This window comes from Saccostrea echinata, unplaced genomic scaffold (genome assembly GCF_033153115.1).
Source record: "Saccostrea echinata isolate AGI-Se365-2 ecotype Australia unplaced genomic scaffold, CSIRO_AGI_Sech_v1 ptg000077l, whole genome shotgun sequence".
NCBI lineage: Eukaryota > Metazoa > Mollusca > Bivalvia > Ostreida > Ostreidae > Saccostrea > Saccostrea echinata.
Genome location: NW_026889826.1, coordinates 1230833 through 1243425, shown reverse-complemented (window position 1 = coordinate 1243425; position 12593 = coordinate 1230833). Strand labels below are relative to the sequence as shown.

General features: G+C 32.7%; 2 protein-coding genes across 2 annotated transcripts; both read right to left on the bottom strand.

Annotated features, from left to right (window-relative positions):
* Positions 1 to 609: 609 nt before the first annotated feature.
* LOC133176615 (uncharacterized) lies at positions 610 to 5576 on the bottom strand. Its single transcript, XM_061311723.1, has 9 exons — positions 5525 to 5576; positions 5348 to 5401; positions 3896 to 3961; positions 3531 to 3593; positions 1797 to 1868; positions 1600 to 1668; positions 1386 to 1454; positions 966 to 1034; positions 610 to 699 (listed from the first exon to the last, which is right to left on the bottom strand). Exons 2-9 carry the CDS (start codon positions 5390 to 5392, stop codon positions 610 to 612), a joined length of 543 nt encoding a protein of 180 aa, XP_061167707.1. The 5' UTR covers positions 5393 to 5401; positions 5525 to 5576.
* A 3510-nt stretch (positions 5577 to 9086) lies between these two features.
* On the bottom strand, positions 9087 to 11608 carry LOC133176642 (uncharacterized). The gene is made up of 4 exons (XM_061311744.1): positions 11524 to 11608; positions 10727 to 10783; positions 10465 to 10556; positions 9087 to 9465 (listed from the first exon to the last, which is right to left on the bottom strand). The coding sequence occupies exons 1-4, from the start codon at positions 11606 to 11608 to the stop codon at positions 9136 to 9138; spliced, it is 564 nt and encodes a 187-aa protein (XP_061167728.1). The 3' UTR covers positions 9087 to 9135.
* Positions 11609 to 12593: the final 985 nt, after the last annotated feature.

Below are 12593 nucleotides of genomic sequence, written 5' to 3'. Positions count from 1 at the left end.
TGGCCCAATACCATCTCAAATCAAGACCTTCTCAACAGGTGCCAACAAGAGGACATGGCCACAATCATCATCAGAAGACGCTGGAACTGGCTTGGCCATGTACTTAGAAGGGACTCAGACAGCATCATAAAGACAGCTCTCTTCTGGACACCAGAGGGAAAACGGAAGAGAGGAAGGCCCAAAGTCACTTGGCGGCGGACAGTGGAAGCCGAACTTAAAGTACAAAAGAGAAGCTGGGGCACACTCCAAAAGCTAGCCAGTGATAGACAAGGATGGAGAACCCTCGTTACTGCCCTATACGCCAAAGGCGTCACGGGCAGTAAGTAAGTAAGTAAGCTAATTCAGAGAAACTGTGTTCCCTGCTTAAGGTAAAAAGAACAGCATGTGTGGACCCTGGGGGGGGGGGGGCAAAACGGGACACTGTAAGAGGGGCAGGAGGGGGCATAGGGAACTTTTCATCATTTTTGGCAGGGGTAACTGCCAAAATTTCCTAGCTATTTTTATGTATAAACAAACACTATGGTCAATAGAGAACTCTTAAGACAGCATATTTACAACTTCTTCAGAGTCCTTAAAAAAGTAATGTTAACCGATTTGTACTCAATGTATTTATACAAGTATGATAAATATATTTACCTCTTTCTCAGGTGACAAATGAGACTGCCCTTGCTCAAAATATGAATTAGGTGACTCCATCAACTGAAAAATATTAAATACTGAAAACATACTTTTTTTATAAACACTACTATGTTACACAATTTTTTTTTAAGAATCACATATCTGTATTTCATCAGCAGGAGTACAAATATTTTTTCCTTAGTATTGATTTGAAATTCTGAATTACAAAAAACATTGTAGTCTATATTAATAAAAAAAATTGTTTAACAACAATTAAAATAGAAAAAGTATTTTCTGATGGAAACATTTACATCAATACAATGGACTTTCCCTGACATTAGACATACCTGTATTTTATCGTCATTGGTAACCATAGCAGTAGAACATGCACTTTCTTTTGGAATGGATTTGAAATTCTAAATTACATTATAAAGTACATTGTAGTCATTCAATTTTTTTTTACAACAATTAAAAAATAATCATTATTTTCTGATGGAAACATTCACATGAATATAATGGACTTTACATGCAACAGGGGTGTGCAATTAGCATCGCCGGACACCTGGGGCTACAATTTTTGGGGGTTCTTTGCACGAAGGTAGCCCCTTGGGCTAGTAAAAATGGGGTAGTAAAATCTTCATTGGTAACCGTAGTTGGTCATTGGTAACTCTTTTTACAACAATTAACAACAATAAAAAAAATAATCATTATTTTCTGATGGAAACATTTACATCAATACAATGGACTTTCCCTGACATTAGACATACCTGTATTTTATCGTCATTGGTAACCGTAGCAGTAGAACATGCACTTTCTTTTGGAATGGATTTGAAATTCTAAATTACATTATAGAATACACTGTAGTCATTTAAATTTTTTTTTTACAACAATTAAAATAAAAACAATTTTTTTTCTGATGGAAACATTCACTTCAATACAATGCACTTCAATACAATGGACTTTCCCTGACATTAGACATACCTGTATTTTATCTTCATTTGTAACTGTAGCAGTAGAACATGCACTTTCTTTTGGAATGGATTTGAAATTCTAAATTACATTATAAAGTACATTGTAGTCATTCATTTTTTGTTTTTACAACAATTAAAATAAAATCAGTATTTTCTGATGGTTACATTCACATCAATATAATGGACTTTCCATGACATTAGACATACCTGTATTTTATCTTCAGTGGTAACCGTAGCAGTAGACCATGCACTTTTCTTTGGAGTGGATGTTTTCAAATTCTTAAACAGTTAAAATCATATTTAGAAAGTAATTCATAAGGTTTTATTCTGAGATGTACCCCAGTAATTCAAAGCACATAAGGTTAGCAACAATATTCATATAGCAAATACTAAAACTAAAACTGCATTAAATTTGACATCAAACTATGACCCCTCCTTCCCTCAAAGGCCATGATTTCAACAAACTTGATGTCAGAAATCTTTCACAAAAGTTTTGTCTTTTCTGGCCCTGTGGTTCTCGAGTAGAAGATGGTCAAATGACCCCACATGATTCTATTACTTTTCTTAAATATCTCCCCTTGGATAATTTAAGTTTGAACAAACTTGAATCCCCTTTACCCAAGATTACTCTGTGGCAAGTTTTGTTCTTGAGAAGAAGATGAAATTGTATAAATTTTATGACAAATATGTCGACAACAACCAATGAAAAAAATTTGATCACAACAAGTTAATTATCAGAATATTACATGAAAAATTCAAGGAAATAATTAAGTTTAAACATAGGTAATCAAGGATTACAAAGCTCACCTCGACGAATGTTATCTTTAAGTAAGGCAACTTTCACATCATATTTTTTTTTATTTAGTGTACATCCCAACATCAATGTCCATGCAAGTTTGGTTTAAGTATGACTCATAGTTACTTGGAAATAGACCTGTTCAAAAAACGTTTATCCTGTTTACTAGTCAAGAAAATTTTGGTCAGTTCCAACATCCAAAGTAAGTCTGGAAGTTTTCATCCTTAGATGCACCATCTATGCAAGATTAATCATAACAAGCCAAAATGTTATATAGCTACTCCAAAAAAATTATCCTGGTCACTCATCTGGAAAATGTAGGTCAGATTCAGAATCCAAAGCAAGTCTGGAAGTGACCATCCCTAGCTACATCATCCATGCTAATTTGGTTAAAATATGGCTAAAATTCACTCATGTGGAAAATCTAGGTCGAATCCAGCATCTGATGCAAGTGTGGTAGTGTCCATCCCTAGATGCATAATCCATGAAAGTTTGTTCAAGGTAGAGCTTCTAGTTACTTGGGAATGGACCTGCTCCAAAAACTTCAACCTGGTCACTCATCTGGAAAATCTAGGTCAGATCCAGCATCCGAAGCAAGTGTGGTAGTGTCCATCCCTACATCCATCATCCATGCAAGTTTGGTCCAGATAGGGCCAATAGTTACTTGGGTATGGACTTACACCAAAAACTGTAACCTGGTCACTCAACTGGAAAATCTAGGCCATATCCAGCATCTGAAGCAAGTGTGGTAGTGTCCATCCCCAGATGCATCATCAATGCAAGTTTGGTCCAGGTAGGGCTTATAGTTATTTGGGAATGGACTTGCTCCTAAAACTTTAACCGGGACACCGACGCCAATGCTGGGGGTATAGCATAAGCTCATCTTGACTTCATCGAGGTGAGCTAAAAATATGCTGATATATAACAATTTGAAGCCCCCAAAAATTACAGGTAAGAAAACTGCCTTTGTGTATAAAACGTGAATTGTTAAGACTTATCATGATCCTGTAAATAATTCCCTCTGAAACCTTATGAAAAAGAGAAAATATTTAGACGTAACAGACTGCTTACATCTACTTACTTACTCTTATTATTTAAATACCACTGTAAATTAATAATGAATGTAATTATTTTTGTTTACATACAGAGTCACACTTTGGATCTGTAATATCTGAGGGGATGTCTGGTAGGTCAGAATCATCAGAAATCTTTAAAAAAAAATGTTTGAGTCAAGTTATTAAACACCTGCAAATTGTTAAAAAACTAAGAACAAAATTGCTAAGTAGTAGTCAAAATACTTGTTAATCCCTTCCCTTAGTACCCAATGTAATATGTACTGTGTCAACATGTATATTAAACATTTTCCATTTTCTATAGGAGCATACAAGAGACAGGTTGGGTTATATTTTTTTTTCTTTTTAACACAACTTTTATTTGAAATGATGTTAAAGATTGTTTACAAGTGTGATATGGCAAATTTATATATAAGGAGAAATTTATATGTACTAACATGTACTGAATATTCTTCCACTGGCTTAGCTGCAGACTTTTTCCTCTTCCTCATTTTCTTGGAAAACTGCAGACAACAAAACATGTACATAGTAAAAACATTACCATGCTCAATTAAATGGACATCTCTTAGAACATACATTTCCAAATGCAAGAGGCTACTTTATTTCTTCCAACGATATGACTTAAAACACTAAATTTTAATCATTGATCACACATACATAGTATTAGTTAATTAACTGCTAACTATGAATGAACTATGAAAATCATTCTACATCCAGTATAAATGACAAGTAATGAGAATAATTAATCCTTCAGCTTTTTATCTAAAAATTATTTATCACAAAACATAATTATTTCCTGAAGCAATCTTTCAAAAAGCATAGGACAACTCATGCAGCTCTAAACTTCAGCTATTTTCGTGTTGCCAATATTGAACAACAGTCACCTGCAGTAACGCTGCACTCTAACAATTCTCATGTTAGACTGACAGACCAATCAACAATAAAATTGATAGACCAATGCAAAAACATTTACTCTTCTTGGATTTTTCTGGGGTATATATATAGAACAATATTTACAAGGGTATAACAATACACATTTATTGCTGGGTTCAAGGGCAATATACGTTTTGACGGACCCAAGAACCAAACTGTTTGCCTGAGGCCGTTAGGCACATATCACATACTAAGTATGTGATAATCATCATAAAGCATACCCTTTTTCATATCACATCCTGTATCAGCCCTCGACCAACATCAGCCTCGGGTCTTCAACTTTCTAACTGATGTTGGTGTCTGGGGCTGATACCGTATGTGATATGGAAAAGGGTATTCTCTTTATCCATTGTACAATATTCTTAAAAAATATTTATATCCTTGAAAATTAAAAGACTAATTACTACAGCGTCAAAGAATTTAACAAAATTTTTTTTATCTTAATTAATAGGGTTCTTATGCAATCTAGTCCTCAAGCTAACACTTTCATTTACAGTGATGCAAAGTATATGCCCTCAATAACTTGTTTCATAAGAGGAAGAATTCAAATTTTATTACTTTACAGGGAAATTTTTAGTTTTAGGACTTATCAACAATTTTGACAGTTTGTCACATGTTCTTATTCAAATTTAATTGAATACACACTGTATTTAGATAAACTAATATTGCATACAAGTTAAGGTTAGCATCACACGGGTAAATTTTTAAATATGGTGCACCAATCCAACATATACAGTTGAACTTTGAAATCTCAAAAATTGATATATCAAGAACAACCACTGATATCCTAAGTAACCTGATAGTCCAAATTATTTCTTCTTCAGGTATTTTAACCTCAAAATCTTAATAATTGATTATATCTTGAAGATTGGACAGAAGTCCAAGATAACAAACTTAGCTGTACTAGCACTTCATTTAAATAAACTTTTTTTTATGCTGAATTTTAATATACTCACAATTTGTGGTAATTCTTTTTTTGACTTTTCCATTACAAACTCCATTTCTGAGGACTGAAAGTGAAATACATGTATATTACATATCAAATCTTTGCTTTTTATGCTAAGTTCTTAATTTATCGGTCTTCATACACACAAAGTTTAACTGGTTAGTATTTATGTTATGCTTTTGCATACCTCACTGTCTGTTTCATCAGATATCTGAAATTATTGATAAACATATAGATATCATATTGCATAAACTAAAAAGTAACAAGTCAGAGCTGATCAAATGATTATTTCATAAATGCTTCGAAATGTAAAAGTTAAAGATCTGGAATAATGGTTTTGAACAAAATGTATACAAGCAGAGAGACAGAAAGAGATGGTCAACTCAGTACACCCCCACCACATAAAAAATGCTCATTATGGGTATATACATTGTCTATTACTCATATTATAGCTATTAATGATAAAAGTCTTATTTAATTAGCAAAATCTCCAACACAACAATCCTTTTTCATAAATATCTATGTATATTATCGCACTGCTAGCTCAAATGACTACGCCTGGTGAAGAGAAAATTCAGACTTGGCAAGTTAATCCAAATGAATTTTTTTCACAGTTACTTCTGGAGCCACAATCCTTTGCGAATTGCATGTTGCCATCATCATGTATGTTTTTAGCTTGAACACTTTCCCTATATGATGTCATACATTTCATGGTTGAGTAAATCTGGGCACAGTGACCAAGGTGATCTTGTGACCATTATTCACAATTTCTAGTCAAGTAATTCAATAATTAGTGCATATTATGTTACCCATGTTTTTTTCACTTCAGTTTTCTTTAAGAGTACATTATAAATTAATGTATATAGATACTAACCGTTCTCGGTGAAGAAATCTTTGGTAGTTCCTGGTCCTACAGATAGAAAAAGAATTCATTATTCAACAACAACCAACCTTATTCCATTTTATTTTCTGCATTCAGAACACTGGTGCATATTAAAGTTATAAATATTACCATAAATGATAAAAGAATATTTTTTTTTAGACTGAGAATATCACAATGACAGAAAATAAGATTTTATAATGAAGATATACAGGATGCATAATCATTTAATTACTGTTAACATACTTTTTTCACAATGTCATGATTCCACGTAGTCACAATTTCTATTCAATCCATGGATATAAAATTTTAAAAAACGGAAATAGATTTCTTAGAGTGCCTCTATAAACCTTATATGTACTTTAAGTATGCTGGAGCAAATTTCCGCAGAAAATTTGTGACACCGTACATAGTGTACATTGATACCAAACAGAAAAATGTACTTCTACAGTATTCAAAAATTCATGAATGGCTTCTACACTGATAAAAATTTAGAACTTTTTCACATTATTATTGATGAACAAGTCAAACACTTTCAGAAAGTGGCCCATGGGCTAGAAAACTCATGCGAGTCATAGCCTTGCTTTTCTACATCAGGAAATTGTTTCCAGTATCATGTGCAGGCCTTTCAAAATAAATTTGATAACATACGTAATTGAAATTGCTTATAAGGTACCTCCTATTTTTGTACAAGTACCAGCTGATTCTAATCTTTCTGAAAGCACTGCATGTGTATAAACCTATTTAAAATTTTATTTACTATTGTGGCTCTACTCTACCAAATGGAGTTCATAATTTGAAAAAAAAGAGGGATGAAATAACATTATCTGAGGATGTTTCCATAAGTTATGACAGCTTTGCAGTTCTTGAGAAAACATTCTCAAAAAAGTTCCTGTACATTCTTATGAAAACTTTAATCCCCCTTTGTGGCCTAAATCTACCTCATCTACCCCCAGCTGTCAAGATTTGAACAAACTTTAATCAAAACTTCCTGAAGATGCTTCAATATTCATAAGTTTAATCATGCATTTGCTGTTCTTGAAAGTAATTTTTTTAAGGACTTCTTACGCATATACTGTAAAACATGTTAATATTAAAGAAATTACAGAGACAGACAATATTGCTTTGGAATAAACAATTTATTCATTACATCCATTAAGTTCGATCATCATACATTTTTAAACCCATTGGAATAAAAAAGATTGTAAACCTCCATTCACTCTGAGCATGGTTTACTGTACCTCTATTATGTAAAACTTGGATCACCTACTGTGTCCTCACCCTTATACACGGGGGTCATGATTTGAACAGACTTGTATTTACACTACCTGAGGATGCTTTCAAATCAACATGACTAATCAAGGCTTAATTTTTCCTGAGAGTAAGATTTTTTTCAATGTATTCTTAAGTAAAACTGATCATCCATTTTGATCCCCCCTATCCCCAGGGGTCATGATTTGAAAAAAGAATGAATCAACACTACCTGAGGATACTTGAATTTCAGAATGACTAGCTTCACTGCTCTTCAGAGGAAGATTTTGAAAGATGTTTTTCTATGTAAAAATGTGATTGTCCAATGTATCCCTACTCTACTCCCAGGGGTTCTTGTTAAGATTTTTTCCTACATATTATCATGAACAACTTTCATGCATACTGTGGCCCTAGCCTACCCCAGGGTGGGGGTTATGATTTTAACCAGTTTGAATCTGCACAATGCAATATAACTAACACATATGTTATAAATTTTCTGGCCCAGTAAGGTTTGAACAGAAATTCTTTGAAAGATGCCATTAAATTTTATAGCAAGTTTGGTTGAAATTGGCCTGGTGGATTGAAGATGGAAATATGAAAAAGTTTACAATGACAATAATAACAAGAACAGGCAATTGACAAATTTTGATAAAAAAGCTCAATTGTCTTCAGATCAGGTGAGCTCAGAACTTCAAATTAAAAATTTCGAACAATTCAAACTGAAATATATAACAATAAAATAACATAGCCAACTGAGAAGCAATATTTTTCCATATCATATTTATCGATAACCAAGCTTTAAGCAATTACAAATCACCACTCTATTGTGGCTCTATTTCTCAATAATATAATCTTTCTTCTTTAATCATAACTTTCATATATATGACGTGTTCAAATAACAATAATAAAAATAAGGCACTGTCGATAATGCAACTTTAATGGTTTGAACTTTTAACAAAGGATAGAAAAGTGGCACTTGTACTTCAAACTTTGCAACAGCAATAATAGAATAACAATCCTTGCTTTAGTCTCTTCTCTAGTAAGATTTATTACAATCTAGACTAAAACTGAAGAAGGAGTAGCCTTTTAAAGGAATTTTACAGAAATTTGGATTTCAGTAACCATGGCAACATCATTCAGCCAAATTATAAAATGATAAAGACAATTAGGTATCCCTGTGTAGTCTACTGTGCCACGTTATATTAAAATCAGACCAAAGCTGTAGGAGGAGTAGCATTTTGAAAAATGCACAACGTACACCTTACTATCAGATAAGCTCCTCTGGTCTCTGACCAGTAGAGCTGAAAACAAGAGGAAAAATAATTTTTTTAAAAAAATTGCTTCTCAGTTGTCTGAAATACACTTTCAGCTTTTGACCTGTGTGCAATTATTAAAATTCTCCAGAATTTCTTGTCGTCTTATAAAGGTGAAATAATGCATTCGTATTACACTGAATTAATTATGTCAACACTATGTCTTCATATATAAAATATGGATAATGCATACATTTCATAAAAAATATATGAGGAGAGCATCCATTTTTTTAAAAAAAAAAATGCATTCAGTATTTACTAAAACAGCCATTACATTTGTCATTTTAAAAAATTTTTGATCAGAGTACTTCATAGCTCTTACCTTAGTTGAATTAGAAAATTAGTATCAAATTCTTAGTAAATTATACTTGAAATTATAGGGCTTTTCTCACCTTTTCCTTTAGCTAAGGCATATATCTTGGCCTTCCTTTGGGTTTTTAAAGCAGAAAGATTTTCTATATTAAATGCTGCAGGTTCACTTAATTCCTGTAAACCCCCTGGTCCCATAATAAAAGGGACAAAGGATATCTTTCCCCTGAATTGGCTAGTTAATCTTTTCATCCAGTCCTTCGCATTTTCTCCAGGTTTTACTGGCATCTTTAAAGTCCCTGTTAAACCAGTTTCACTAGGAAATGCTCGTTTAAGTGCCTTTTTCTTTCCATCCATAATTTGGATTTGTATTTCCTAAATAAAAGTTTGTATAGTGCAGATCTTACGACATCAATACTAGTACCAGGTAATCTATTTTTTGTCTTTATACCAATTTAGTTCAAATTCCATTTTTATCATGAGTGTAATAAATTCTGCTAATGTTACATTATTATACAAAGTTGGATAATCAGTGTAACAATAATAGGATTGGGGAACCTCTACCTTCATCCAGGTGCAATGCACCAGCTGAAAGTATAGGGAAAAAGAAACACGTTGAAATTAAATTGGCTGAAAAATGTACTTTTCCACTATAGATTCAAGTGTTATATACATGTAACCCAATCCTGAAGGGAGAACATATACTAAGTGATATACATGTATATGAGAATGTATCAGTCAAACATCAGCAATGAATCCCTTCAATAGCGATGATGATACAATGAAGTGGTAAAATTTTCCATTGGAATGGAAGGTTTTGTGATTTCATTTGAACATTGAATGCCACATAAGGACATGCCCAATTCTTCGGAAAGGCCAATAAATGTTGTGGTAAACAGGATAAATTCATACATATACGTATACTTTTGTTGCAATATGTTAGTTTTACAGAAGGGGGAGTCTCTAACTATCTCATATAATTTCTGAAAAATCTCCATTTCAGAAAAACTCATGTTGCTAGTCCCAGAGAGTGGGGTGCCTGAAAACATTGCAACAAATACATCTCTCTTGTTTCTAAAGAAATGGGCGGGTCATTATGTTACAATTGATGTTCGAAAATAAAAACCATACCATTCCATTCAAACAAAAAATTCCACCACTTCAAGGCACATGGTTGTATGATAAAACTATTCACTCATTTCTTTACATGCATGCCCGAAAATACAACTTTGTAATAAAAAAAATGAACGGCATTTCACTATATACATGTACTGCTTATAGTCCTGCAACCTTTACATATGGGTGATTTCTTGTAAGGTTGAAAAAATTTAAATCATTCTGAAAAAAATGTATTTACACTACAAGATCACTCACATTCACACTGCTCCTCTCCCCTTTCTTTTCTTTTATCTCTTTCTTCTTTGGCAAATATTTTGCTTTCAGTATTGCAAGGCTTTTCTTTGCATCTAGATTTCAAAATTTTGAAAGTAAAATTCAAAAGAGAAGTGTATTCTGGCTAAGATACGGAAATTTTTATACTCATATATGATACATACACATACATGTATGTATTATCCTTAAATTTGCAATAAAATTGCAATTGTACTGGTCTTAAATATTAGCTTAAAATTATTACCTGGTGAGAGACATCCAACCTCTATTGCCCGACTGCCACTTGTAGCTGAATCTTTATCTACAAATATAACATTACAATAATATAACAATAATAACACGTAAATTTAAATGTATTTTAAATACTTATGATAGCTTTCCCAACATAGCAGCTAGACTTCCATCTCCTTCAAAAACAATAGGCCCATGGGCAACAATCTCACCTGAGCAATTAACCACACTTCTGTTCTTCATCAGCAGTTTTTTTTTCTAGATGCATATATATATATATGTATGTATGTATTTTCTTAAATAAACTTTGATCACATATTATAGTTCCACTAGGCCATGACTTATACAAACTTCAATCTACACTACCCGAGGATGCATCCATATAAATATTACTAATCATGGTTTTGTTGTTCTTGAGAAGAAGATTATTAAAGATTTTTCCTATGTATTCCAGTGTAGAGGTTTAACCCTCTGTTGTATCCCCACCCTACCCCTACCCCTGGGGATTATGATATGAAAATTTTAAATTTACAGACGTAATAAAGCTTCATGTAAGTTTCGTCTTTTCTGACCTTGTCTTCGGAGAAAGATTAAAAAAAAAATAATCCACAAAATTTCAGGAATTAATATCCAATTATGAGGTCTCAGCCATTTCTGAAGAATTCCCTTTATTTTATCCATCGAAATATGCATTAATTTTTGACCACTACTTTGAAAAGTTAAATGCAAGTTATCTCAGCAGAATACATTCTTTAAGTATTTAAAATCTTCTCAGTGACCATGTGTTTTTTGATTATTTTTATTACATACCTTTAACATGTTGAACTTGAGCTCCGCAATTCCCACAAAATTTCGCGAAGTCAGCGAGGCTTCTCCCACATTCCATGCAAAACATGGTGATCTGGAACATCATTTTATTCATTAGTATGTAAAATCTAATTAAAATATTACAGAAAATTAAATAAACAAAAATAACCATCTATTTTAAACACTGTTAACAATATACACTGGTTGGAGAAAATCAGGTGTTGAAATTGTTCTGGAAAACCCACTAGCCCAGGGGCTACTGATCAGTTAAAATTTACTAGCCCAAATCTCTAACTAACTAGCCCAACAATTTTCATGCAAAATGAAAACATAATAAATTAAAGTGTCAAATACTTTGGTAACAGGAACAAATTTAATTAGTTCTCAATCAAAAGAAAACAGTCTACATAGAAAACCTTTGATAAACTGAAGATCCAAAACTTTTTTTTGTTCTGCTAGTCCAACTGACTATCGTTACATTTAAATTAGGTAGCCCGTGTCTTAAAATGACTAGCCCCAGGTGTCAGGCTACCGTATATTTCAACCCCTGCAAAATTCCATGTTAAATGAGGCTAGGTGATTTTACATGAAAAAGTCTGGAAAAAATTTTTATAAAATGAGGTGGGGTGTGGGTCTTTCAGGGGTCTAATGATAAGCCTCCTTCACAATTAATATGTATCGTATAATGATGTACCGGTACTTGAATTAACTGTGAAATATTATTTTGCAAACTATCAGTCCTCAACAATTATGTTTTTTAATAATTAATATTACACTGTGTAGCATGTTTTTAGCTAAGTCAAACCTTACTGAAATGAATAATGATCCTAACTAAAAAAAAATTGGAAATAGAGATTTTGTTTGTGTATCAACCTAAAGAAAATAAATACTGCATTAAATTGATATCTCACTGAATTGTTTCACCTCCAGAATTTATATTAGTACATGTCCCTGCAGCAATGAATATTAGGAACAGTTCCATGCATCATTTATTTTAGATTGGCCCAATATATTTCTGCTCTGCATGTTTATAAATTTCACAATGCTCCCATCAATTTGAGGATAGTTGGGCC

Coding starts and splice junctions, on each gene's coding strand:
- LOC133176615 (XM_061311723.1), bottom strand. CDS start 5,392: ATGGAGTTTGTAATGGAAAAGTCAAAAAAAGAATTACCACAAATT. Junction 3,594..3,895: donor TGGAAGAATATTCAGTACAT/GTTAGTACATAT, acceptor TTTTTTTTAAAG/ATTTCTGATGATTCTGACCT. Junction 1,669..1,796: donor CCACTGAAGATAAAATACAG/GTATGTCTAATG, acceptor AATGTAATTTAG/AATTTCAAATCCATTCCAAA.
- LOC133176642 (XM_061311744.1), bottom strand. CDS start 11,608: ATGTTTTGCATGGAATGTGGGAGAAGCCTCGCTGACTTCGCGAAATTT. Junction 10,557..10,726: donor GGTTGGATGTCTCTCACCAG/GTAATAATTTTA, acceptor TTTGAAATCTAG/ATGCAAAGAAAAGCCTTGCA. Junction 9,466..10,464: donor GGGAGAGGAGCAGTGTGAAT/GTGAGTGATCTT, acceptor ACTTTTATTTAG/GAAATACAAATCCAAATTAT.